The sequence below is a fragment of the Palaemon carinicauda genome, chromosome 22 (assembly GCF_036898095.1).
Source record: "Palaemon carinicauda isolate YSFRI2023 chromosome 22, ASM3689809v2, whole genome shotgun sequence".
Lineage (NCBI taxonomy): Eukaryota > Metazoa > Arthropoda > Malacostraca > Decapoda > Palaemonidae > Palaemon > Palaemon carinicauda.
Window position 1 is genome coordinate 53,054,374 of NC_090746.1, and position 27,828 is coordinate 53,082,201.

A 27,828-nucleotide genomic window follows, 5' to 3' on the forward strand; every position below is an offset into this window, starting at 1 on the left:
ATATACCATTATTTCTTATGGGGAAAAAAAATTCGGTACTCGAACAAATCGGAGGTCGAACACGGATCTCGAACGGATTATGGTCGAGTACCGAGGTATCACTGTACTCAAAATTTGTGGGTGCTGGAATATTGTGGACCATAGATTCGGGCCCTTTCAGATTGTGAGTCTTTGTTCTGTAACCAATGTAGGCCATGGGCCAGAAAGTGAAACTCCCCCCCACGACCCCCTTAGTTTTCTTCCTTAGGATGTCCTTTATGCATATCCGGGTGTTTCCAAACACATAAATATGGCAAAAATGTAAAATTATCACTTTTTGTACAAACCTCACTCCAAATTTTCACACTTGGTGTCTCTTTATTGGCTTTAACTTCCTTAATATCCAAACTAAGTGAACATTTTGGCACCAACATAATGCTAACACCAAGAGCTACACAATGGTATATGATTATGTCCAAAATTAATGACTATTACGTATTCCAGGGCCATTATTGTACCCCCTACCCTTAATTTTTGTTCGAAAATGGGCACGTGTAACTAGTTGCTACTGATACTGATGAAATTGTTGAGGCATTTGGTTACATTTCTGTATTTGATTTGGTACATATTCTTATTTAGAATTTGTTCCGTAACTGGAATACAAACCACGCTATTTAATAGGGGTGTTACTTTGGGCGTAGCTGAAATGATGAGCCATTAAAATTTAACGAGGGTTTACTACCCACGCCGCTAGTTAGCGGGGGTAGGGGGAGAATGGCTTGCTACCCGCCCCCCCCTCACACACACCTGTGCTTGAACTCACTTTGCTCTCGGTTCGGATGGTAGTCGGACGAGTCTGCTGTCATCCTCGCCGCTCATTGGCAGCCATTAATGCTTTTTTTGCTTTCTCTTTTTGACAGTTTTGTGTGTGAAGTTGGCCTCTGCTATTATGCGCACCTGCCCTGGATTACCCAACCGCCCCTGTAGAACATTCATGTCGGCGGTCGAGACAGACCCTCACGCCCTTTGCCCTTCCTGTAGAGGTCAACGGTGTGATAGTGATAATAAGTGTAGTGAGTGCAGGGAGTGGTCTACCTCCCAGTGGGAGAGGTTTTCTTGGCGACGGAAGAAGAAGTCCAAACGGGATGTTTCTCCTTCGAAGGTTTCTTTAAAAGGAGAGAAACCCAAGGCCTCTTCTTCCGTTGCTCAAACCTCTTCCGAAGCTCCCACTCAGTCGGCCTCTTTCGAGAGACCGTCAAGTGGTAGCGTAGTACTGTTTTCCAAGCTCGGGGTTCGAGAGATGGCGTTGCCTCCCCTAGCGAGGCAGCTCCACCTCTCCCCCGGGGGAGGATTTGTCGCTAATCCCTCTTTTCCAGCTTTGGTCTTCCTTGGGGCTCGAGGGTTCGCCCTCCAAGGAAGTCTTACTTGACTACATCCGATTGGATGCCGCTGTCAAGCAATCGCCGCCTCTGACAGAGGTTGATCCTCTGTCGATTGTCGACGTTGTGGTGTCAGAGGTATCCAGTGCGGTATCTCCTACTACCTCTGCCTCTTCAAACCCCACAGTAGCTGAAGGCTTAGTTTCTCCCGTCCCTGTTCAACCAACAGTCTCTCCTGCCAGTGTTTCTCTCCCTCGGGGGAGTTCACTTACAGAGACTCCTCTTTGGAGGATTGCAGAAGGTCAGCTTGCTGATCCCACGGCCCCCAGAGGGCGTATTCGTCGCAAGGCTCGCCTTCCTCTTCGCCAGAGAGGCCTTCCTTCACCTGCGGTGAAGAGGCGCCTCTTTGGTTCTACATCTTCGTTGCAGTCCCCCGCAGAGGAGCCACATCAGCGATCACCAACTGTTCCTGCTTTGGTCCTGGACCTCTCTGCGGATCGTTCGCAATCCCCTTCGTTGGAAGGTCGTCCTTTCAAAGGACACGTCGACCTTCCACCCGTCAGACCTGCCGACCTGCCGTCACCGTTCCTGAGTGCTGATGCATGCTACGCGCCGACGAAACCTGACCTCCACGCTCGTCAGGCATCAAACCCTAATACAGGGCATCAAGGGCGTATGCGCCAACGCGCGCATATTTCCCTCGCGCTATGCCAGCAAAGTAGAGCATACGCGCCCATGTTCTCCTGCGCGCCAGGCTTTGCCTGAGCAAGCGTGCCCACGCCCAGCTACGCACCATCCCTCACCTGCGCGTCAGCGTGCTCCTGCGCGCCATCAGCCTCCTGCGCGCCAGCAACCTCCTGCGTGCCAGCGCTCTCCTACGTGCCAGCTCTCTCTACCGCGTCAGCACTCTCCTGTACGCCAGCGTTCTCCTGCACGCCAGCGATCTCCTGCGCCCCAGCGCCCACGCACAGCCAGTCATCTGTCCTGCGTGCCCACGATCTTTGGATCTGGGCGCTGTTGGGAAGTCTATACTGACTTCTCCCACGCGCCAGCGCTCGCCAACACCCCAGCACTCATCTATGCGCCAGCTTTCTCCAACGCGCCAGCGCTCGCCATTGCGCCGACATGCGCAGTCTCCTGCACGCGTCCACGAGGATACACGCGCGCCCTTGCCCATCCTCTCCTGCAGTTGCGCGCCCACGAGCAGCACAGGCTTCAACTGCGCGCCCGCACGCCAGGAGTATCTCCTGCGTGCGCTCGCCCTACGGCTTCTTCAGGGGCGCGCTTTCAACTCCCTGATTCTGTGCGCCCACGCGCGCGACATCAGTCTCCCGCACGCTCGCCTGTGCGCCCACAGTCTCCCGCGCGCGCGCCAGCGGTCTCCCGCGCGTGACCCCAGCGGTCTCCCGCGCGTGACCCCTCGTATTCTCCATCGTGCGAGCACCATTACGTGCCCCCGCGCGAGCGTCAATATCCTCCCGCGCGCGAGGCTGCTGAACGACGCACGGCAAGGTCATCATCGCCTTATTCCCCTCCCCGCAAACACATAACAGTGCATATTGCGGCGGAAGGGAAACATCCAGAGGGGTCCAGGATCCCTATTCCTTTTCAGGCGAACCCTCCTATGGGAACTCCTCCCAGGGATCCTTCTATCCCTGTCCCTTCAAAGGGGGTGTCTGACAGCGCGTCTGTCAGTCAACAACCTTGGTTCATTGCACTAATCAGAGCAGTTACACAGGCATTCAAGCCTGCTTTCTCTGAATTAGGTCACAGATCCTTGGCTGTCTCTACCCCTCTGAAGAGAAAAAGAGGAGTTCCGGATGCGGTAACTTCTCCAAGGGCTAAGTTGACTCCACGCAAGCCTTCGCGGCAGGTTCCTTCACTCCCCCAGAATTTCTCTCATTAACAGTCGGACAAGTACTTCCCGTCCTTAGGGGAATCACGTGAGGTGAGACTTTCCCCCATCGCACCAATGAGGGAAACCCCTCCTCGTGCTGAGAAGTCTTCCCAAGTGGGGGCTGGAAAGAACTTGCCCTCTAATATGTTGGAGTCCTACATCCTTCCCAGGAAGGAGTCGAAGGACTCGAAGACTTTACCAAAGTCCTCTACAAGACCAAGGACGGAGCCAACTAGTCACTCGGAGAACGTCCGCGACTCTCCCCAAGAAGAGCCTTTGGGGACAGGAGACTTCGCTGCAAGTCTAACGTCAGGAGGAGAACAGCAAGAGTCAGAACATGCGTTTTGGCAAGTTCTGACTCTAATGAGGGCTCTCAATGGGTTTTCCGACCCAGAGATCCCTCCTCGAGAGGGCAAGGACATGGTCTTGGACCGTGTATTCGGTACTCAGTAACCATCTAAGACCAGTGTGGCTCTGCCCTGGTCTCAGGGGGTTAAGAGTACCAGGGACAAGATTGCTGTACAGCTCTCCGAGTTGTCCTCCTCCTACTGTTCCAGTGCCGGCAACAAGCTTCTCCCACCTCCTCGCGTACAGCAGAGGAGGTACTTTGAGATCTTGAAGGAGCCTTGTTTAGCTCTTCCTCTCCACCATTCGTTGTAAGAGCTTACCAGGGGAGTCCCTCTTGAGAGACTCTCCAACCGGCAGGTCTCGTTCTCGGCAACCGAGAAGGTTGCGAAGTATGCTATGCAAGCCACTTCGTGGCTGGACATCTGGTTAGGGACCTTAGGTATCCTGATACGCTCTTAGGATTTCTCCAAAGAACGTACCAGGAAAGCTATGGAGACGTTCCTTCTCTCAGGCACTCGCACGATCGAGTTTCTGGCCCACTAAGTCTCGAACTTGTGGGCAAACACCATCCTGAAACGTCGGGATGCGGTGGCTGAGAGATTCCATCAGAAGGTCCCTAGCACCGAGATCAATAGGCTCAGGCATTCTTCTTTAGAAGGAACGATCCTGTTTGAGCCTAACTATGTGGAACAGGCCGCTGAGCGGTAGAGGAAGTCTCACCAAGACTCCCTCCTTCATAGGGCTTTGACATCTAAGCCCTATAAGCCTCCAGCACCCCAGCATTCCCGTCCAACCAAGACCGCAAAACCAACGACAGCAGCGAAGACAGTGGTGTCTAAGCCCTTTCCTGTCAAGGATAGGAAAGGCAAAAAGTCTTCCAGGGGAGGTAAGAATCCTAGAAGGAGCAGCGGAGGTCGCAAACGCTAGGATTGGCAGGCCAGGGGCATGTCCACCAGTGGGGGGATGCCTACAAAGTTGCTCAGACAGGTGGTAGCAACTCGGGGCCGATTCCTGGACGATTTCCGTAATCAGTCAGGGATATCGTGTCCCGTTCACAACATCTCTACCTCCCCTGACGACGAATCCAGTGTCATTGAGCTCCCTTGCCATGGGATCGGAAAGGGGGCAAGCCCTTCGGGCAGAAGTCCAGACCCTGTTGAAGAAGGGTGCTCTCCAAGAGGTCCTCGACGGGTCTTCAGGCTTCTTCAGTCATCTCTTTCGTGTAAAGAAGGCGTCTGGAGGCTGGAGACCAGTCATCGACCTCTCAACTCTGAACAAGTTTGTCAAACAAACTCCGTTCAGCATGGAGACGGCAGACACAGTCAGACTAGCAGTGAGACCACAAGACTTCATGTGTATACTGGATCTAAAGGACACGTACTTCCAGATCCCAGTCCATCCATCTTCAAGATTCAGCCTAGACAACAAAGAGTACCAGTTCAAGGTGCTGTGCTTTGGCCTCTCCACAGCACCACAGGTTTTCACCAGAGTGTTCACCCTAATATCTTCGTGGGCACACAGGATTGGCATCCGTCTCCTTCGTTATCTGGACGACTGGTTAATCCTAGCAGACACGGTGTCATCCCTTCTTCAACACCGGGACAAACTTCTGAGACTTTGCCAGGATCTGGGGATCCTGGTAAATTTCGAGAAGTCCTCACTGCTTCCCACTCAAAGACTGGAATATCTAGGTATGGTTATAGACACCAATCTCCACAAAGCCTTCCCATCAGACGACAGGATAGCAAGGCTGAAGAATGTTGCAAGACCTTTTTTCAGACGAGAAGAGCTTCCAGCCCAATCGTGGTTACGTCTCCTCGGTCACCTTTCATCATTGGCTCGTCTAGTTCCCAACGGTTGCCTCAGGATGAGATCCCTCCAGTGGCGACTTAAGTCCCGGTGGAATCAAGTTTACGATTCCCCGGACGTCCTGATCCCTATGGGACCTGAGGAACTGACGGACCTCCAGTGGTGGGTGGCAGATGAGAACCTATGAAAAGGAGTAGACCTTTGTCCTCCCTTCGGATTTGATGCTGTTTTCGGACGCTTCAAAGAAAGGGTGGGGGCCCCACGTACTGCACCACATGACCTCAAGCCTGTGGTCAGAGTCAGAAAAGTATCTCCATATAAATCTCCTAGAGATGAGGGCCATCTTCCTGGCCCTTCAACAGTTCCAACAATACCTGGCGGGTCACTCTGTGGTGGTGATGAGCGACAACACCACAGTAGTGGCTTACATCAACAAGCAAGGAGGTACTTTTTCGCTGCAGCTATCCCATCTAGCAGTAGAGATACTGAGATGGGCCGAAATCCACTCGATACCACTATCGGCTCGCTTCATTCCAGGCAAAAGGAATGTGCTCGCCGACAATCTGTGCAGAGCGTCTCAGATAGTGAGTACCGAGTGGTCTTTGGATCATCTAGTAGCCAACAAAGTCCTGACTTTGTGGGGTTCTCCGACTGTGGATCTGTTCGCAACAGCCCTGAACTTCAGGCTCCCGCTGTACTGGTCTCCAGTCCCAGAACCCAAGGCTCTCTGGCAAGATGCTTTCCAACAATGGTGGGACAACATCGACGTTTACGCCTTTCCCCCGTTCTGTCTGATGAGGGTGCTCAACAAGACCAGAACATGGGTCAATCTTTCAATGACCCTCATAGCTCCGCTATGGCATCATGCGGAATGGTTCCCGGACCTTCTGCAACTCCTAACGGAGCTACCAATAGAGCTCCCTCCAAAACATAATCTTCTCAAGCAACCACATGCCAACATCTTCCACAAATCCGTAGCTTCGCTACGACTTCACGCCTGGAGACTATCCAGCATCTCCTCTCTGAGAGAGGATTTTTGCAGCAAGTTGCTGTCAGGATGTCTGGACATCTGCGAAAGTCATCCGCAACAGTCTACCAGGCAAAGTGGAAAGTCTTCTGTGGTTGGTTTCGTGGAAGGGGTATCTCTCCACTCGATGCCACTATTCCAACAATAGCGGAGTTCCTCGTGTATTTGCGTGAAGAAATATGCCTTTCAGTCTCGTCAATGAAAGGCTATCGCTCAGCCTTAAGTCTAGCTTTCAGGCTGAAAGGAATGGACATTTCTTCATCGCTAGAACTTTCTCTACTCATACGTAGTTATGAACTGCCCTCAGTCGGAAGTGAGACCTCCTCCATGGAACGTGGTTCGAGTTCTCAGGTCTCTTAAGAGACCTCCCTATGAACCATTACGCCAGGCATCAGATCGCCACCTAACCTGGAAGACGGTGTTCCTGCTAGCTTTGGCTTCGGCCAAGCGTGTTAGCGAACTTCATGGTCTCTCGTATGACATCGTCTATTCAAAGGGATGGGGGGAGGTAACGTTCAGCTTAGTCCCTGAGTTTATTGCTAAGATTCAGAATCCTGGAGTAGCGGATCCTCGATTCGACTCCTTCCGGATTTCTAGTCTCCGCTCTGTAACAGACGACCCAGACCATCTCTTACTATGCCCATTAAGGAGTTTGAGGCTATACCTCAAAAGAACAGCTGCAGTCCGTCCTCATGTGCCAGCATTATTTGTAAGCACAGGGAGGACTTAAGAGGAGGGTCACCAAAAACACCATCTCTGCATGGATTCGTAAGGTCATTGATCTGGCCTTGAATCCAGATTCTCTTCTGTCACGTCGCCGTAGAGCACATGATGTCAGGGGTATAGCTTCTTCCCCGGCCTTCAAAAGAAATTTCTCTGTGAAACAGGTCCTTCAAGCAGGGGTGTGGAAGCGTCAAACAACGTTCACAGCCCACTACCTGCAAGACTTGACCCACAGGAGGCTCGATACGTTCAATATCGGCCCTGTGGTGGCTTCACAACAGCTGGTTTAAAACCTCAAGCTCCTTATTGGACAAGTAGCAGAAGGTTGAGGGCATTGTTACCCGGTTTTAGTCTGCATGGATGAAAAGGTTTGACTGGCCCTTATTCTTTTCATCATCCCCTCTCTTGGGAAAAGCAGCACCTGGGTTCTCTGCATAGCTGACCTCAAACCACTGCAGGTAAGCCATGCTCCCTTGTGTTCCTAGTATTAAGTTAATACTGTTACTTCCCCATACCCTGACAAGGTGGTATTGGGAAAGTCCTAGTCTACAAGTTTCCATCTAAAGAACTTCAGAACAACTTCCTAGGACAGCTTGCGTAGGCTGCAGTCCTTGCGTAGCAAGGTTCTAGCGAGGTGCAGGGACTCCTTATTTCTTGGGTGCTTACACACTCAAATAACGAGCCCCCGGGCAAAGCCAAAAGCCAGTACTGGCTGGGACATCCACCCTTCTTAATGGGTGAGTCACCCCTATTAAATAGCGTGGTTTGTATTCCAGTTACGGAACAAATGTCAAATTCGTAGATATTTTGTATTTTTCCTAACTATACAAACCTTAGCTATTTAACCAAACTTGCCCCACCAGCCCTATCCCCCTTGAAGTCCTACCTCCAAGCAAAGTGAGTTCAAGCATAGGTGTGTGTGTGGGGGGGGGGGGGGGGGTAGCAAGCTACCCTCCCCCACCCCCTGCTAACTAGCGGTGTGGGTAGTAAACCCACGTTAAATTTTAATGGCTCGTCATTTCAGCTACGCCGAAAGTAATACCTCTATTAAATAGCTAAGGTTTGTATAGTTGGGAAAAATACAAATTATCTACGAATTTGTCATATTGCATATCAGTTTCGTCCACTAATATCCTAAAATATATTAATCAAGTGACAATAATCAATTGATTGTATAATGGCGACATATTTTTAAATATTTAACTTAGCCGGTGAATATATAATAGCTGACGTCTCCGACGGCTCGACAGATTCCCAAAAACTCGCAAGCGATCGCCATGAAGGTAGCGGGTGTGCCCACCAGCGCCGACTATCGGCCAGATACCGCATATACATGTAAACAGCTCCAGTTCTTCTCTGTCGGTTTCATCGACAAGTCGATTCCACTCGCTTTATGACCTCGAGTTTTCTACCGAATTGGTGAAGTACTTGGTTTTGGTTTTATTGCTTTCGCCGTGTTGGATTATTCAATACTATCCTCAAAAGAAATGCTTTTGAAAGGAGAGTAAAAGTGTTTTGCCCTTGCTTTTTTATCTCTGGTTTTTTTCCATAGAGTAAAGATGGCCGACCCTTCCCACAGTGTACGGAAGTGTCTTTTAGGCTTTTAGTAATTATTTTATCACGTTAAAAATTATTGTTGATAATTATAGATTTTCCTCTATATATTTTATATCTCACCCGCCTTTATTAGGCCTCTTCGATTAGCTTTCCATTTATACTAAACATCAAGATAAATTTTATGTTTTTGTTTATATGCGGCCTTTACCTCCGAGATGTAGGCGGTCCTAACTTGGAAACCGAAGTTAAACAACGTTGAGCCCATTCAACTTTTATTTTCGTTAAGTTTAAATCATTTGCTCTGTAAGAGTTATGAAATGAATATTTTTTAGAAAATATTTTGAGAAAGATATTCTTTGAATAGTCTTCGTGCTGTTTTTTTTCAAAGATGAACTAACGTTTGGTTTATTTATGCTACGCAGTTTGCGCTCTATCGTTACGATAGAGAAAGAGAGAATCACGGTTTCACTTTGCAGAAAGAGTAAATCGATTTTGACGTTTTGTTCATTCTTCTTTCAAACTGAAGTGTTTTAAATACTAATTTAAAGGAACTTGTTAATTTTCATTTTCTTAGTCCTTTCAGTTTTTTTTTTTTCTTTTGGTCAAATAACCTGTTTGTTGACGAAGGGTGAGTGGGCTTTTCTCTTGTATGTGACAAGAGAGAGAGAGAGAGAGAGACGGAGAGAGAGAGAGAGGAAGAGAGAACGATCCGATCTTTATTCTCGTCCCAAGGGAGTTTAGGAGCGAGTAACGTTGTTCTCGATTCAGTTTACTCTCGTCCCAAGTCTCTGTACGGGGAGAAAAGATAAAACGTTTTTAGTTTTCATTCTCGTCCCAAGGCACTGTACGGTGAGAGATTGAAAACGTAGTCTTTAATGAACTAGTGTTTAGTCTCCTCCCCAGTCACTGATCCTTTTTAACTTTATATATTTCCGTTTTATTCGATATATATGTTTACTGATTTTTACATGTACTAATATGCTTACATTATACGATTCATTTCGCAGTTATCACCTTTTGATGTAAGGGAGAATTGCGTGCTTCAGGTAGAAATCAGTTTTATTCATGCCTAATGTGAAATTATTGAAAAATACGATATCAGTGAAGTAAGTGCAAAAAACAGAAAATCGTAGTGATAAAGTGATAAGTGCGCAAAGTGTTTTTAGTGTTGCGACCGAGGGTTCGTCTGTTCGTGCTTGTCGTTCACCTAGTCCGAGACCTCTTTCAGGCTCTCCTGCACCAGGGAGAAGTAATGTCGTAGGACTTAAGGGGACGAGAGGCTTTAACCAACGAACAGACGTTCCCTCTGTGGTATCGGGCGTGTCTCGTCAAGATCGCCCCTACCATAAGACGAGCGAGGCTGTTTTCTCCTCGTCATCCGTAGGCTTCTCGCAAAAGAAACCTTGGAGCAAAGTTTCTAGACCCTTAAAGCGGAAGTCAGTCCCTTCAGGACAGGTCCAGCGTCCTGGCTGTAGCCATGGGGACAGCTCTGACCCTTTGCAGTCGTCGGAAGACGGTTCGCCTATTAAACGCAAGCGTAACACGGGGTCCGAGGGTCGCGGTAAAGGCAATGTTTTGCCAACACAGACGTTACCGTCGTCTCGGCCCGTTCCAACTCCCGTTGATCCTAAATGGGTTGTCCTGCAGGACATGCAGACTAAGCTTGCCTCCCTTATGGAGAAGTATGACGTTGAGCAGGTTCACGATGAACCTTCGCTTTCGAGTCGCCGTTACGCTAAACGAGACTCTGGCCGTCAGCCGCCCAAACAAGCATTTACTCGTCCTTTTGACGTTATGAAACGTGATGTTGGTAGTTTTGTCACGTCAGTCACGTGACTTGGATCCTCACTCGCTGCAGTCCCGTGTTGACTTTCAGCCGCTGCCGCAGCTTCGTGTTGACATTCAGCCGCTGCCGCAGTCTCGTGTTGACGTTCAGGACGTTCGCCAACCAGCTCAGTTGCCTTGTTTTGACGTTGAGCGTCAAGCACCGCAGTCAAGGGTTGTTTTGACTGCTCAGTCTAGGCAGTCAAGGCAGTCTCGACTTGACGTCGAGCGTCCATCAACTCCTGTTGTTGTTGCTGGTCAGTCCTTTCAGCAGCGACATGACGTCGCATCCTTGACTGCTACTGCTGCTCCTTTGCGTGTGGACTTTGCTTGTCAAGCATTGCCACCGCGTCAGGTCTCTCCTTTTCATGAGACTCGGCAATTGTCGGACGAGGTTCCTTCAGATGAGGAAGTTGCTGATCCTCCTCCTACTGATATTCCTTTGGGGACTTTGTCAGACGGAGAGGAGCCTAAACTGCTCAGCCCTCTATGGACTTTAAAAAAATCATGCTGATTTTTAAGGATCTTTGTCCGGACCATTTTGTAACTGCTGCTCCTCGTTCGCCTTCGTCAGAGTTTACACTAGGCCTAGCTACTTCGAAGCCGTTGTTGTCTAAGCTAGTGCTCTCTCGCTCTTCTAAGAGAGCTTTACGTTTGCTAGGCGACTGGTTGATCACCAGGCGGAGTTTGGGGGAGACAGCCTTTGCTTTCCCTCCTTTTAAACTGGCTTATAGAGCGAGCGTCTGGTATGACACGGGAGAAGTTCTCGGCTTGGGAGTTCCTGCCTCTGCCCAGGGAGACTTCTCAAGCCTCATAGACTCTCCCCGTCGCCTGGCCATGAGACGCTCCAAGATTTTATGGTCGGCTTCAGAGCTAGACCATCTCCTGTTAGGAGTTTTTTCGAGCGTTTGAAGTTTTGCTGTACAATTATGTCATGCATGAACAAGGCTATCAGGGATGGCTCCAATGATCTGGCAGCCACGTTCTCTGCAGGAACAAGGCTATCAGGGATGGCTCCAATGATCTGGCAGCCACGTTCACTGCAGGAGTACTTAAGATGTAAGTGCGCTCAATGTGTTCATTGTCAAGACAAACTTCACGATGAAGACTACCAAATCTGTCTTGGCAGCATTAAGGGAAGGCGACTGGATGGTCTCTCTCGACCTTCAGGATGCATACTTCCACATCCCGATTCATCCAAACTTTCAACTACATCTGAGGTTTGTGGACGGGAAAGTAATGTACCAATGTCAAGCACTGTACTCCGACCTCATTCCTGCTCCTCTTGTTTTTACAAGGCCCTTGCAAAATGTAGCAAGCTTTCTACATTTTTTGAGGATTCAGAGCCTCCCTTTATTTTGACGACTGGCTAATCAGGGCGTCGTCATTATATCGCTGTCTGGAGAGCCTCTAATGGACATTAGACCTAACCAAGGAGCTAGGTCTCATAGTGAACGTAGAGAAGTCGTAACTTACAGTACCCCATCCCAGACTATTCTTTATTTGGGAATGGAGAGACAGTGTCTGATTTTTCGGGCCTTTTCGTCTCCCGCAAGAATGGAACAAGCTCTGTTAAAAGTCCTTCACTTGCAAGAGAAAAACAGTTGCTCTGTAAGAGTTTGAACTAGCCTCGTGGGAACTCTTTCATCGCTGGAGTAGTTTATCTCTCTGGGGAGACTCAACCTATGCCCTTTCCAATTTCACCTAAACCATTGGAACAAGGAGAAGGGCTTAGTGAGTATCTCTTTCCCAATCTCCAACTCAGTCTAGACATGTCTGACTTGGTGGGACAGCAACATCAGACTTCGAGAAGGTCTTTCTCTTGCGATCAAGAACCCAAACCATGTGTTGTTTTCATCTGCATTGGATTTGGGTTAGGGAGCTCCACTGGACAGTCTGGAAGGCTCGGGTCTTTGATCCACGGATCAGAAGGAACTCCATTTTCTCCTTTGGCGAGATTTGTGCAAGGAAAATGAATGTCTTGGCAGACGGCCTCAGCAGAAGAGGACAAGTCATCTCCATGGAGTGGACGTTGCATAAGACTGTGTGCGAGAAGCTATGGATGACATGGGGTCAACCCACCATAGATCTTTTTGCGACTCTCTCTGACAAAGAGGCTCTCGACTTACTGCTTTCCAGTTCCAGATCCAGAGGCAACCCACATAGACGCTTTCCTGCTGGACTGGTCTCACCTGGACGTTTATGCCTTTACACCTTTCAAAGATCCTAGACAAGGTGCTGCAGAAGCTCACCTCTCACGAAGGGACCAGGTTGACATTGGTTGCTCCACTCTGGCCCGGGAGAGAGTGGTTCACAGAGGTACTTCAATGGCTGGTAGACGTTCCAAGGAGTCTACCTTTAAGGATGGATCTCTTACGGCAGCCCCACGTAAGGGATCTTCATCAAAGCCTCCCCGCGCTTCGTCTGACTGCCTTCAGACTATCGAAAGACTCTCAAGAGCTCGAGGATTTTCGAAGGAGGCAGCCAGAGCGATTGCGAGAGCTAGGAGAGCTTCTATCATCAAAGTATACCAGTCGAAGTGGGAAGTCTTTAGAGACTGGTGCAAGTCATCATCTATTTCCTCTTCCAGCACCTCTGTAGCCCAAATCGCAGACTTTCTCCTACATCTGAGAAATGTTCGCTCCCTCTCAGCGCCCACTATTAAGGGCTACAGGAGCATGTTGGCGTCTGTATTCAGACATAGAGGCTTAGATCTGTCCAATAATAAAGATCTCCAAGATCTCCTTAAGTCTTTCGAGACCTCTAAGGAGCGTCGTATGGCAACTCCTGGATGGAACTTAGACGTGGTCCTAAGGTTCCTAATGTCCGACAGGTTTGAGCCATTACATTCAGCCTCCCTGAAGGATCTCACCCTCAAGACGCTTTTCTTAGTGTGCTTGGCTTCGGCTAAAAGGGTCAGTGAGATCCATGCCTTCAGTAGGAACATCGGCTTTTCCACAGATAAAGCCACATGTTCACTTCAGCTTGGTTTCTTGGCCAAAAATGAACTGCCTTCTCGTCATTAGCCTAAGTCATTTGATATATCTTGCCTATCAGAGATCGTAGGCAACGAGCTTGAAAGAGTACTGTGTCCAGTTAGAGCTCTTAAGTTTTATTTAGCTCGTACCAAATCCTTACGAGGTGGATCTGAGGCCTTGTGGTGCTCAGTTAAGAAGCCATCATTGCCTATGTCTAAAAATGCTTTGTCGTATTTTATTAGATTTTTAATCCGAGAGGCTCATTCTCACTTGAGTGAAAAAGACCGTTGCTTGCTTAAGGTTAAGACGCACGAAGTAAGAACTATAGCAACTTCCGTGGCCTTTAAGCAAAACAGATCTCTGCGAAGTATTATGGACGCGACCTTTTGGAGAAGCAAGTCGGTATTCGCGTCATTTTACTTAAAAGATGTCCAGACTCTTTATGAGGACTGCTACACACTGGGTCCATTCGTTGCAGCGAGTGCAGTAGTGGGTAAGGGTTCTACCACTACATTCCCTTAATTCCAATATCCTTTTAATCTTCTCTTGAAATGTTTTTAATTGGGTTGTACGGAAGGCTAAGAAGCCTTTCGCATCCTTTTTGATTTGGCGGGTGGTCAAATGTCATTTCTTGAGAGCTCCCAGATTAAGGGTTTTGATGAGGTCCTGTTGTATGGGTTGTTGCCCTGGATACTTCAGCTCCTGGGAGTCTTTCAGCATCCTGAGAGGATGGCTGGGCTTCGTGAGGAAATCGGACTAACAAGGCAGAGTAATCGTCAGAGTCAGCTTCCTTACCAGGTACCTATATTTATTTGGGTTTTGTTATGATATAACTGTAAAAAACTCTAAGCATATACGCCGTAAACTGTATTAGTACTGGTCTCTACCCACCACCATGGGTGTGAATCAGCTATTATATATTCACCGGCTAAGTTAAATATTTAAAAATGATATTTTGATTATAAAATAAATTTTTGAATATACTTACCCGGTGAATATATAAATTAAAGGCCCCCCCCTTCCTCCCCGATAGAGACCCAGCGGAATGAGAAGAACTGGAGCTGTTTACATGTATATGCGGTATCTGGCCGATAGTCGGCGCTGGTGGGCACACCCGCTACCTTCATGGCGATCGCTCGCGAGTTTTTGGGAATCTGTCGAGCCGTCGGAGACGTCAGCTATTATATATTCACCGGGTAAGTATATTCAAAAATTTATTTTATAATCAAAATATCATTTTTATCAATACCTACTTTGTAAGGAACGCTTCTTAATAACTTCTGTAAATCGTGACATAGCTTGATGATGTAAAGTTAATCTGTTACTAAAATCCATTATCTAAATTGCTGATACGTATCCCCCGACCCTTAAGAATAGTCTAAATTTCAATTGACGGAACTTTGTTCAATCCTCATATCATCTCTATTTTCTGGTACCAAATGGCAACAAAACAATTTATCTTTATGATTTATTACACATAAGAGTATTTTATTAACATTTAAAGAAGGCGATGCTTTGAAGAGAATTATACTGCTTGGACATTATTCACTGTAGAGTGGCCACCACATACTTATATCATGAATATGCATGCACAAACATAGTAAAAATGACTAAAACTATAAATGTAGGACACTACCTATTGCAGTGTGTCTGACTTTCATATCTGACAGGTGTCATTCACTTACAACTAATACCAACAAGTTAATGGTGAAGAGCTTGGAAGTCTACATCAATGTTTGACATCTGCAAAGTTGTGTTCATATAAATATCATTATATGTGGAGTATCATGTCCTACTTAGTCTCTCTTTGTCACTGTTAACAGACAACTACAGAAAAGAACTAGCTTGACAATTTACACATTGCGTTCATGATTCTTCATCATAAATGATGTCGGCTAGGTTGTTAATATCAATATCCTCTGTATCCAAATTGTCATCGCTTTCAGCGTCTCTGTCTAGCATGATATCAATGAGATCCTGTGGCAGTATATCACCTTTGACCCAGTGAATCTGCAGCTGTCCTGAGTCATCAAGTTTCCAGCCTTTGCCTACTGGACTTGGTATATCTGGATATGGCACACTGGACTTATTCCAAACATATGCTTGGTAGTTGCATCTGAGGATATGCATGTGCAGTGATGACCTGCATGGTGGTAGCAAGCTCAGATCAATGCCATCACAACTGGACAAAGTTTGGCCTTTCTGGAGCTGTAATTTTTGTCTAAACATAAAACATATCATAGCGCTGCTTGTTTATGTCTTTGTAGTTGGCCTTTCCATACATACAGCAGACAAACTGTTCAAGTTCACTGAATGTTTCTTTAGAAAGTTCAGCAGTGGTTTCTAGAGATTAATGCTGAATGGTATTCAGGATGGGTATCAAGTGTCTTCTTTAGTGTAAGTTTACCTCGGCGAACGAAGGCACTTGTTGTATCGCATCTGTGAATGCATGAAAAGAGTACGAGTTTACAGTAATCTGTATCATGTTTGCTAATAAGAGCTCTCACATCAATTAGACTTCTCTTGTTTGAAACGCCAGTATCAAATAACACAGACGGGTCAATATCTTGAGAAAACTTCAACAGCAATAGGAAGACATCAGTATCTGGTGAACGGACTACAATCACCTTTTCTGCACCAAATGATTTGGCAGCATGGATGCAATGCAGAATGATCTGAGTATCTGCTTCCTGGTCTGAACAGTTAATCCATCCCCACTTGTAAGGAGAGTGCATTCTTTCTTATACACAAAATATATGTCTGTTGTGTAATTTAGGTGCGTATTTTTCTGTTCGCCATTCACACAACAAAAGTTTGATCAGTTGTTCTTTGTTTGAGTCATTACTCGTGAAAGATTCACAGTCACGAGGTACTTTTGTACTTGCACCTTTGATTAAAAATGTTTGTGATTCACCACGATGCGATCGCTCATAGCTCTTTATGGAATTCTCTTTGTATGTGTCTGAAACAAAGTCTACTCTTGGTACCTTTGGCAACTGCTCTAACACCTTGCTTGCAAGTTCCTCAAAGGTAGTAGGCAGGCCAATCAGAGCTTGCAAAATTGTGTTGCCATCTATGATGTACAGTACGTTGTTTCTTCTACTTTTGGTGCATCAGGAGCTGGAACACCAGTCTCCAGTACACGTAACAATTTTGCTCTGTCGGTCTTCACAGGAAGACCATCGGCAGTTGAAACTGCCCAGGGTATTGGTGCTAATGGGTAGCTTAGTGTCTTCTCCAGGCTGATGTTGTGCTCCTCAGAAAGCATCACCAGCTGTCCAAAGAGGTTTCTTTCAGCTTTAATCTGAATTTGTTTTGTAGTCGCACTTGTAACCTTGACTTGGCTCATAGCATAACATACATCTTGAGCACATGAATCAACCATTCTCTTCATCTTTGATGAAATATCTTTAAATGGTTTCCCACATAGAAGCTGCAACAAAAATTTAATCAGGATTGGTGGTAGTTTGTTCTCTATGGACATCAACTGCACTGCTGTAGGTGGCCATGGCAGTACAGCTGCATTCCTTTTGGCATCCATCAGTTGTTGCCTGAGCATCATAGCTGCTTCCTGGAGAAACCTTTCCTCAGAGGCGGCCATCTCAATGCTGCCTCTACTGCTTGTCCAACTGGTTAGAGATCAGAATATATAAGTTCACTTCGGTAGTTGGATGCCCAGAATTTAACATTGTGACTAAAAGGTTTCTTCAACTTATTCTTGAGTTTATAGGTTTTGTAGTTTGGATTGCAAGTTGATGGATGATGTTCTTGTAAATATAGCAAATATTTCTCTTTCAACATTGTCACACGTTCTACGTTGCACCCCTTGATTATATGTTCTTCAACATAATCACAGATGTAGGAGAATGCTTCGCTATGGGCAGCTAAATGTTCAACGGCACTCTGATCCAGCTCTTTATTAACATTTCGCTCCTGCTTACGAGTGTAATCTCTACGACAAGAATTATGATAATGTGCCTCTCATGCTAGCAAGTCACAGCCTTCAATCTTTCCAAGTAATGTGCAGTCCTGTAGTATTGACTCGGCTGCAGTTTCTGTAACACACTTTGTTGGAAACTCTGACACCCTTGTTTCGTTTTCTGTTTTTTCCACAGAACAGGCACTGATCTGAAGGAAATAAAATTGATGAGGATGATACAGTACTCTCTTTCGATTTGAAGTTGAAGGCCCTTCGTCATCTTCAACTGGATGTTGTCGTTTTCTACTTTTGATATGACCAACATTTGTAAACTTTTGATAGCACTTCCTGTGTATTCCATGGGTATTTACATTCAGCGTCTCTGCATATTTCACCCATCCTCACATTAGCATCAGCACTAGCTTTGCGGAGCTGCACTGGTTCCTTGAACTTTTTAAAGCTCACATCAGTCAGTTTTCGAACAATTTTGTCAGTTTTCTGTTCAGAAAAATGTATATTGCAAGTCCTTTTGGCCCACTCTGCAGAGGTTTTTTTCCTCTTGACGTTTCTTTTTCCGTTAACCAACTGGACGTTCTGCCATGCTGAATAATTATCACCAGTTGATATTGGATCCTTTGCCTGAAATGAAAATGCATCATAATTTATGCACATAACCAATTTCAGAAAGCTGGAGAATATATTGTTATCTATTGACACCAAAATGATGCAGTTATGTAACAATTTACAGAAGTTACGGAGAAAAGTGGGTATTGCTGATAATATGTGGCCATTATACAATCAATTGGTTATTGTCACTTAATTCATATATTTTGGGAAATTAGTGAACGAAACTGATATGCAATATTCTAAATAAGAATTTGTACCAAATCAAATACAGAACTGTAACAAAATGCCTCAACAATTTCATCAGTATCAGTAGCAACTAGTTACACGTGCCCATTTTCAATAAAAAATTAAAGGTATGGGGTACAATAATGGCCCTGGAATACGTAATAGTCATTAATTTTGGACATAACTATTTACCATTGTGTATTTCTTGGTGTTAGCATTATGTTGGTGCCAAAATGTACACTTAGTTTGGATATTACGGAAGTTAGAGCCAATAAAGAGACAAAGTCAGTGCGGCTGAAAATGTTAAAATTTGGCGTGCGGTTTGTACAAAAAGTGATAATTTTGCATTTTTGCCGCATTTGTGTGTTTGGAAACACCCGGATATGCATAAAGGACATCCTAAGGAAGAAAACTAGGAGGGTCGTGAAAATTCCCTAGGGGGGGAGGGTTTCACTTTCTGGCCCATGGACCCAGGTCAGTTGTTACTATGCCCAGTGAGGAGTTTGAGATACTATCTTAAACATGCTGCAGCAACATGGCCCAGATTAACACCTCTGTTTCTTAATTGAGGGAGAGAAAAGAGGAGGATCACCAAGAACACAGTTTCCTCCTGGATTCGCCAGGTAATCGAAAGAGCCTTGGCTCCCGATCCTCCTCAGGCTCGTCATCCTAGTTCCCGTGACGTCAGGGGAATCAGTACTTCCTTAGCATTCAAGCATAACTTTTCCGTGTTGCAAGTTCTCCAAGCGGGTGTGTGGAAGAGACAGACCACCTACACAGCCCATTACTTGAAAGACGTGACCCACAGGAGACTCTATACGTTCACTATCGGTCCTGTGGTGGCTGGTCAACAAATGGTTTAAGATACCTCAGGCTCCTTGATGGACAAGTAGCAGTTGTTTGAGGGCATTGGTTACCTGGGTTAAGATTGGTATGAATGAGAAGAATGTCTGGCTTTCCTTTCTTCATCTTCCCCCTCCCTTAGGTTACAGCACCATAGGTCCCTCTGCTCGCAATTAAAGTCTAATGGCTACATCCAGCTGCCACTGAAAAATAATCCACATAAATAACTCCAGGTTTGTATTAGTTAGGGAAAAATTCAAATTATCTCTGAATTTGTCATTTTAGACCAAACTCATAAGGTTACGCCTATGGTTTCTTCCTCTCGCGAGATAGAACTTGCTTTGCTGCCTGCGTGCAAGCACTTAGCAGCTGCCTTGTCTTCCTCATCCTTGTGGGAAAGGAAGACAGTACACCTTTCTCCTGTTGGGGATAAGGCGCGTGGGAGCGTTGAACTTCGTTTTTACACAGAACATCATGAACCAGTAGGTCAACTTGGTTTGGAGACAACGCAATGTGGTTGTTTCAAACTTCCAGAGGCAGGTACCTTTGAGATCTTCTCCGGGTAAGGCTCAGGGTTTGAAAAGAAGCGCTCAGAAAAAGCAGACATCGCAGACCCAAGGCCCCAAACAGCCCTTTCAACCTAGGGGCTCGAAGAGGGGTAAGGGAGGTAGGAGAACAGACGAGGACGATCCCGCTAGGAAGGGCATTCCCCTGACCAGTCCACTGGTCGGGGGATGCTTGAAGAGCAGATGGCAGAAGTGGATGCTCCGTGGGGCCAAACCTTGGTTGGTCTGTACTAAAAGAGGGATATATCGTCCCATTCACTTTCTCTCGCCTTTCTCTGACCCTCCATTGCATTACGTCAGATTCCTATGCAAAGGAACAGGCCCTTCAGGCTGAAGTCCAGACTATGTTAGAGAAGACGTTCTCCAAGAGGTCCCGGAAGGGTCTGTAGGCTTCTACAGTCGATTATTTCTTGTAGAAAAGGCGTCTGGAGGCTGGAGACTAGTCATCGACCTCTTGACCTTGAATAAGTTTGTCCAGCTGATTCCATTCAAGAGGGAGATGGCCCAGACAGTCAAACATCTGTTCAAACCACAGGACTTTATGATATCGTTAGACCTTAAGGATGCGTACTTCCAGATTCCTGTTCATCCATCCTCAAAGAAGTACCTGATATTCAAGTTAGGAAGAGAGATATACCAGTTCAAGTGCTGTGTTTCAACCTGTCCAAAGCACCTCAGGTGATCACGCTGGTCTTCACCATAGTGTCCACCTCAGCCTGCAAGAAAGGCATCTATCTGCTTTCTTATCTGGACAATTGGCTGGTTCTGGCAGACTCGAGGGAAACCCTTCGCCTCCGAGACAGGCTTCTCGCATTTAGCTGAAATCTGGGGATCATGATAAATTACGAGAAGTCCCACCTGCTTCCGTCTCAAGACAGGGTATATCTGGGTAGGAAAATCATGACCAAACTAGGCAAGATTTTTCTGTCTGAGGAATGAGTAAAGATACAGAGAAATGGCTCAGACCTTCCTCTTGAGAGACGCATTGCCAGTACATCAGTGGCATAGGCTGCTCGGACACTTAACTTCTCTAGAAAAGTTAGTCCTCAACGGCTGTCAGCGCATTCGGTTTCTAAAGTAGTAGTTGAAGACCTTTTGGTCTCAGCACCTGGACCATCCAAGCACTCTGGTGCTGGTGGGGCAAGAGCAAAAGAGAGACCTGGGCTGGTGGATTTGTCAGACAGCAACCTGCTCAGGGGAGTAGACTTTCTCTTTCCTCCTCCGGATTTGTTGCTCTTCACAGATGCATCAAAAGAATGGTGAGGGCTCATTTGCTGCACCTAACAACATCCAGACATTCATCAGAATCCAAGCAGCAGTGCCACATAAACCTCCTGGAGATGAGGGGAGCCTTTCTCGCCCTCAAGTATTTTCATCGGCTCCTTTCAGGCACTCTGTAGTACTAATGAACAACAATACTATGGTGGTGTCACACATAAATAAACAAGGTCTTTTTCACAGAAGCTATGCTATCTCGCTATAGAGATCTTCAGAAGGATGGAAAACAATTTGGTAGCCCTCTCAGCCTGATACATTCCTGACAAGAACGTGTTGGCGAACAATCTGAGCTGGGGGACTCAGATAGTAGGCTCTGAATGGTCTTGAAACATGAGATAGCCAACAAAGTTTTGACTTTGGGGGGTTTGCTGACAATCAACTTGTTCGCAATGTCTCTAAACCGAAAGGTTCCGATGTACTGTTCTCTAGTACAAGATCCCTAGGCAGTCTGGCAAGACGCTTTCCAACATTCGTGGAACGGGATAGACGTCTACGCATTCTCCCCTTCTGCTTAGTAAGGAGGCTATTGAAGAAGGTCAAGGCATCACAAGACCTTGCAATGACCTTGGTAGATTTTCTATAACAATATACAGAATGGTTAACAGACATTTTTCATCTGCTTACAGAGGCCCCAAGAGAGCTCTTTCCACGTCCTGATCTACTAAGACAACCACATGTGGAGATCTTCCATCGAGTAATCCTGCCGCCTTGTCTTCACGCCTGGAGGTTATCTATCAACTACTCCCAAAGAAAGGCTTTTCGAGACCAGTTGCAAAGAGAATGGCTGGATACCTCTGGGAGTGGTCTTCCTTGGTATATTAGGCAAAGTGGTCTGTCTTTTTGGGTTGGTGACGTGGATGGGGTATCTCTCCTCTCAGTGTCACTACAGTATACCAAGAATAGCGGAGTTCTTTTTGTACCTCAGGAGGGAAAAACTTTCTTCATCTTCGGCGGTAAAAGGCTATTGCTCGGCCTTAATCCTCATTTGTTCCAACACAGAGACTTACCTCGAACTACTTTCTTAGGAGGTACCTGGAATCTCCTCTCAACCGACCAGAGTTTTGTGTAGTCTACCCTACTTCCGTTTTCTATGGGGACTAACCCAGTCGTAAGGAGAACGTGCCCTAAGGCTAGTCCCGAGCCAGGTCGGTATTAGCTTGGGTCTCGCTCCTCAGTAAGTTCTCTGGTCGAGTCGTGATACCATCCCGTCGCTCTCCATTCTCTGTGCGACCCTTTGTGTCCCCGACTCGTGTGTTCCACGTGGTTCCCGCGTGGTATCTCTGTGCTTTCCCTTGTGTTCTTGCGTGTTCGCTCGCGTTTTCGCGTGATTCCCTTGTGCTTTCCCAAGTGTATTCCTTATCCTTTGCCAGCGTTCCTGTGTCTTGCAGTATTGTGTTGTGATGGAGCAGATCCGCCGTTGTCCTGGGCCTAGAGCCGGGAAGTCGTGTGGAGCGTTCTTATCCAAGCCGGAGGTTGACCCGCATTCCCTTTGCTCTTCCTGTAGGGGTAAAGTTTGCTCGCCGGCGGATACGTGCCCGGAGTGAGATCCAGTGGGTTCATTTTAGTACGAAGAAGAAGAAGTCCACTAAACGATCCCCCAGGAAGGCGAGCATCTCTTCACCCTTGACGTCGCCCGGTGGGAGGTCTGACGGTGTTTCTGTTCCTTTTTCCCCTACCCAGAGTAGGGGACGAGGTAAGTTCGTTGCGGGGAAGGTGCCGATTGCTCTTCCCCAAGAGTCTAATCTTCGTGATGTGGGGGTTCCTGAATCTTCGCAGGCAAGTGGGGGGCCTGAAAGTGTTTTTACTGGGGGTCTTGGAGACTCTGCCCTTATGCTTGGGGGGCACGTCTCCTCCGATGACCCCATGTGGAGTAATAATGTCCCTGTCTCTTCGCCCGCTTCATGGGCCTGCGTTTCAGGTACCTCGGCAGCTGATGGCACCCACTGATGGCACCCAAGATAAGTTAGACTCGACGGTAGCGGAGCCCTTCGGATGGAAGCTCCTAAAAACTCCAGGTAGGTCCTCGTTGAGGATGGAAGATGGCCTGGATTCCTGGTTCCCCAGCGTGGTGCGGCCGACCTCCCTTCCAGCCCCTCTGTCGGCGGTTCCTGACATGTTTTTGCAACCTTCGACCTCCGGGACTCAACAGTTCACGAAGGCCTCCGTTACCCATGCGCCTGCCCGTCGGTCGGGTTATGCAGAATCGTCGGAGTCTTCAGCGGCCAGCTCATCGTTCTCTTCGGAGGGAGAAGCGAGGAGGAGGCGCCGTCGGAGGAGGGAGAGATCCAGAAGCAGGCGCGCCCGTTCGAGGTCACGTTCGAGGTCGAGGTTTAGTAGAAGACGTTCCAGGTCCCCGAGGATGAAGTACAGGAGGAGTAGGTCCCTCAAAGGAGAATGGGTCTTCGTCCCCCGCAGGAGGGTCGAGGACTTCGCCGCTTTCCCGCGTTCTCCGAGTCGGCGGTCCAGAGACGGTTCTCCACGGAGGCCCTCTGCCAGCCATAAGTTTGACCCTCGTAAGGACCAGAGCGAGAAGACCTCTTCAGATAGGCGTAAGACCGCGAAACTTCCGACTCAACCCGCACAGCGGAGGGAGTTGCATAAAGTGAACATTTCCTTCTCTACGGAATTTTTTCTCCTTATACGGAATTTTGAGCACACATGCTCTCAGTCAGAAGTCAGACCACCTCCTTGGAATGTAGTGAAAGTTCTTCGCTCACTGAAAGGAGCCCCATACTAACCTCTTCGTCAAGCATCAGATTGAGACTCTGAAGATGGTATGCCTCCCAGCCCTTGCCTCAGCCAAGAAAGTCAGTTAGCTACATGGTCTCTCCTACGACATCGCCCATTCAACGAGATAGGGGAAAGTGATACTCAGTTTCGTTCCTGAGTTTGTAGCCAAGTCTCAAAATCCAGCTGTAGACCATCCTAGGTTCATGACCTTCTGGATTGAGAGTTTCCATTCAGTAATCTCAAGAATAAGACCATACTGGACCAGTTCAAAGAACACTCCAGATCTTGTGCCAAGGCTACTTTGCCTTGCAAGGGCGCTGAGGAAATACTTGAAAAGAAATAAGAGCCTGGCCACAGCTCAACAGGCGCTTCGTGAGCACGGGATAACCAAAAGGGAGATTGCCAATAACTTGATATCTTCCTGGATTATTCAGGTCATTGAGAGAGCCATTCAATCAGACTACTCTCACTCTGGTCAGCACCCCAGTGCTCATGACGTCAGGGGCATCGGCACATCCCTGGCGTTCAAAAAGAATTTCTCCATGAAGCAGGTGTTACAAGCAGGCGTGTGGAAACAGCAAATAACGTGTACTGTTCACTACCTGAAAGACATAACCCACAGAAGCCTACAGTAGACACATTTACCTTAGGTCCTGTGCTGGCTGCACAAAATGTGGTCAATAACACCTCAGCTCCCTTGCAGGACACATAGCAGTTGGTTGAGGGTAGATGTTACCTGCGAGCAAGTCTAGGTTGAATGTGCGAGTGACTGGCCACTTCCTACTTCATCCTTCCCTTTTATGGGTCTCAGCAACCGAGGAACTTTGCAAGCTGACCTCCGCTAACTGCAGGTGGGTACCGTGCCCTTTGTGCGACCTGATATTTGTTAATATATTTTTTATTTCCATGTTCTCCAGGTGAGGTGAAGTTGGGTAATTTCTAGATCAAGTGAAGAGCTTAGTTCCTAAAATTACACTTAACCTGGTCAAGTCAAATACCAATTGCCCAGAAGTCCTGCGGCAATTGCAGTGATGGTTGTTTACTAGCGCTGGTATGAGCAGGGTCCTGGTCTACCCCCGCTACCCCCCACCCCCTTAACTAGCAGATGGTAGTTACACCTCGCAAAAGCTTTACCGGCTAGTTTCAGCTATCGCTGAAATAATACTCCTACGTAAAGAGCTCCAGGTTTGTATTGTTAAAAAGAATACAAATTATTCCAAATTTGTCATGTTGAAAATAAGCTTTCAGACAGCATTCCTGTTGTTGCATAAATGTGCAATTGTTCATTAGAAAGTATAGTGTCACTGTATACCAATCAAAGTAACACTTATTCACCAATTGAAGTTTTCTTAAACTTAAGAAAACTGTTGCCATTTGATTTTGAGATGAATCACTTTTTGTAGTACTTTGATAGTTATAGGCTAATTCTGTGGGCATTATTTACAGATAATTGGTCTACTAGATGTATTCACACCTTCTTCTACTTATGAAGATTTCCAGGATGTGTAAGTATCATCTGATTTCTTCTCTTTACATTATGGTATTTCCCTTGTTATATATTCCTTACCCCATAGTTATTGTGTGCCATCCAAAGTACTGTTTGTTCCGTTACTCTTTACAAACCTTCGCTATCTATAGGGATATTATTTTCAGCGAAGCTGAAAGACGAGCCATTAGACTTTTAGCGAGGGGTAATCTCCCTGCCTGCTAGTTAACGGGAAGGGTGGAGTAGCTGGCTTTCCCCCCAACTCACTCACACACCCGGACTGAGCACCCACTTTGCTTTGGGCTCGGTGGAGAGAGGACATTGCCACTCTCCTCCTGCATTGCTTTTTGACTTGCCATAGACTAATCTTTGATTTCCCTTTTCTTTTCAGACTGCTTGGGTTTCTTCCTGCTTGGCCTCATGCAAACTTGTCCTGGGCTTTCTTGTCCTTAGTAGAGATGGACCTGCACCACCTGTGTCCGTACTGCAGAGGCTGGCGTTGTGACCAGGACAACACCTGCCTTTAATATCGGGAGTAACCTGCCTCCCAGTGCCAGAGGTTTGGGGGATGGAGAAAGAAGAAGTCAAAGAGAGATTCTTCACCTTATGGGTCTTCCTCAAAGTCGAAGAAACCTCACACTTCCTATTTAACCACCCCGACCTTTTCCTGAAGCTCCTGCTCAATCGGTCTTCCCCTGGCAAAGCAGTTCTGCCCTTCCCCTCGGGCAGCGCCTGTTTTTTTTTTGACATTTTACAGGTCTGGCCATCTCTAAGTAAGACTGGTCCCCCGTCGAAGGAGGCGTTGTTGAAGCTTCTCCAACTAGGTGCTGAGAGGAAGCAGACACCGGCTTCCTCAGAGGTGGATCCGTTGCCTGTGATTGCTTTCCATGGTGATCCCAGCATTTCTGCCACCTTGTTTGGAGAAGGGTCTTCCCCCTTGTCTTCGCTTGCTAACGCTGAAGACAGCACTTCCCCCCTTGCTAAGCCAACTCTTCTGTCGGGGGTGGAGCAAAGTCCAAGGCAAGACTCTTCTGCAGGTGGTCATCTCTCTTGTCTGCGAGTGAGGTGCTCCTCTTCAATCCTACTAAGGACCTTAGATCTTCGCCTTCACCGGCAAGATGTTCACCTATGGGCCATCATCATTCACCAGCTGCTTGTCACTCATCACCTTGAGACCTCTAGCATGCTGAGCGTGATTGTCACTCATCACCCTGTGACCACCAGCATGCTGCGCATGATCGTCACTCGTCACCCGGTGATGTTCACCCCTCGCGAATTTGCCAGCGCCCGTCTTGCTGTCATCCAGCACGTGCTTGGCACTCGCCAGAGTCAAAGGACTTTCCCAGAGCTCGCCGCTCTCCTTCTCCTCGGCGTTTGCCAGCTCGGCATTCGCTAACGCGGCACTCGCCAACCTTTTCACCAGCACCTCGTTGTTCGCCAACGCGGCACTCGCCAAGCTTTTCACCAGCACCTTGTCGTTCACCAACGCGGCACTCGCCAACCTCTTCACCAGCACCTCGTCGTTCGCCAATTCGGCACTCGCCAACCTTTTCACCAGCAACTCGTCGTTCGCCAACGCGGCACTCACCAACCTTTTCACCAGCACCTCGTCGTTCGTCAACGCGGCACTCGCCAACCTTTTCACCAGCACCTCGTCGTTCGTCAATGCATCAGTCACCTAGACTTACTGCTTCTCCCAGACACCTGTCATCACCCAAGCCTACTCCTTCTAGTTCTGCTTGTGATTGTCAGCCTGTGCGCGAGCGCCGTGAAGACACCCATTGCCCTCCTACGGATGATGCACATCGTCGGAGATCCACTCTCCTTCAAGAGGAGTTGCAGATGTCAACAAGCAAGGAACCCTTGCGTGGCGGACGTCCTGTTCCGTTCCCGTGTAAGAGGGAACCCTTGAAGTTCCAGTATCCCTCCACCTCAAGGGATCAGCGATCTTGTAAGACAGAGCTAGCTGTCAGGCCGGTGCCATCGGTACCTGGTAAGGAGTCTACTTTGCAGGCTCCCAGACCTAAGGCTCCTCTTATGACTCTCCTGAAGGATCCTCCGGTCAACTCGCTGTGCGGTACGGAGCCCGCTTGGTTGGACGTAATGGTCAAGGCAGTGCTTTAAGCCGTCACAGGAGTCCTTCCGCAGATGCAGTCCATGACCAGCACTTCAAGGATTCCCCTGGTGATGCCAGCTACCCATTCTGTAGCCTTGTCCCCTTCTGATCCTAGACGGTGATCCGAAGGGGCAGCCCACTCCAGATTTTCTTCAGAGGAAATGTTTTTTCCCCTTTCAATAGGAAATGGGGAGCAACAGAACCAGGTAGGTCGGAAGATCTGTTACAGGTGTATTTGACACCGGTACTGACGGCTAAAATGAGGAGGAAGATAAGAACCCAACTCCTCCTTTGGGAGATACAGAACTCTGCATCGTCGCCTTAGTTGAGGCTCTTTCTAGGGAGATCTTGGTGACGGACTCGTCCCTCTTGTCCCCCATTGATGTGGTCCTCCAGATCTTCGTCCAGCCCCAAAGAAGACCACCCAATCTTACGTGATCCCCTCTGTAAGAGAGAATCAACGGCTTCCAGGAAGGAGACAACCTCCAATTTATCTCTTTGGAGGAATACCTCTCTC

At 47.5% G+C, this 27,828-nt stretch overlaps 1 protein-coding gene across 3 annotated transcripts in view; it reads left to right on the plus strand.

Moving 5' to 3' along the window:
* The window catches only part of LOC137616440 (mitogen-activated protein kinase 14-like), a 258,883-nt gene that overhangs the window by 58,233 nt on the left and 172,822 nt on the right, over nucleotides 1-27,828 (plus strand). For all 3 annotated transcript variants that reach the window (XM_068346191.1, XM_068346190.1, XM_068346188.1), the window contains exon 3: nucleotides 25,156-25,214. In XM_068346191.1, coding sequence (XP_068202292.1) covers nucleotides 25,156-25,214 — 59 coding nt within the window. The remainder of the gene's footprint in view (nucleotides 1-25,155; nucleotides 25,215-27,828) is intronic.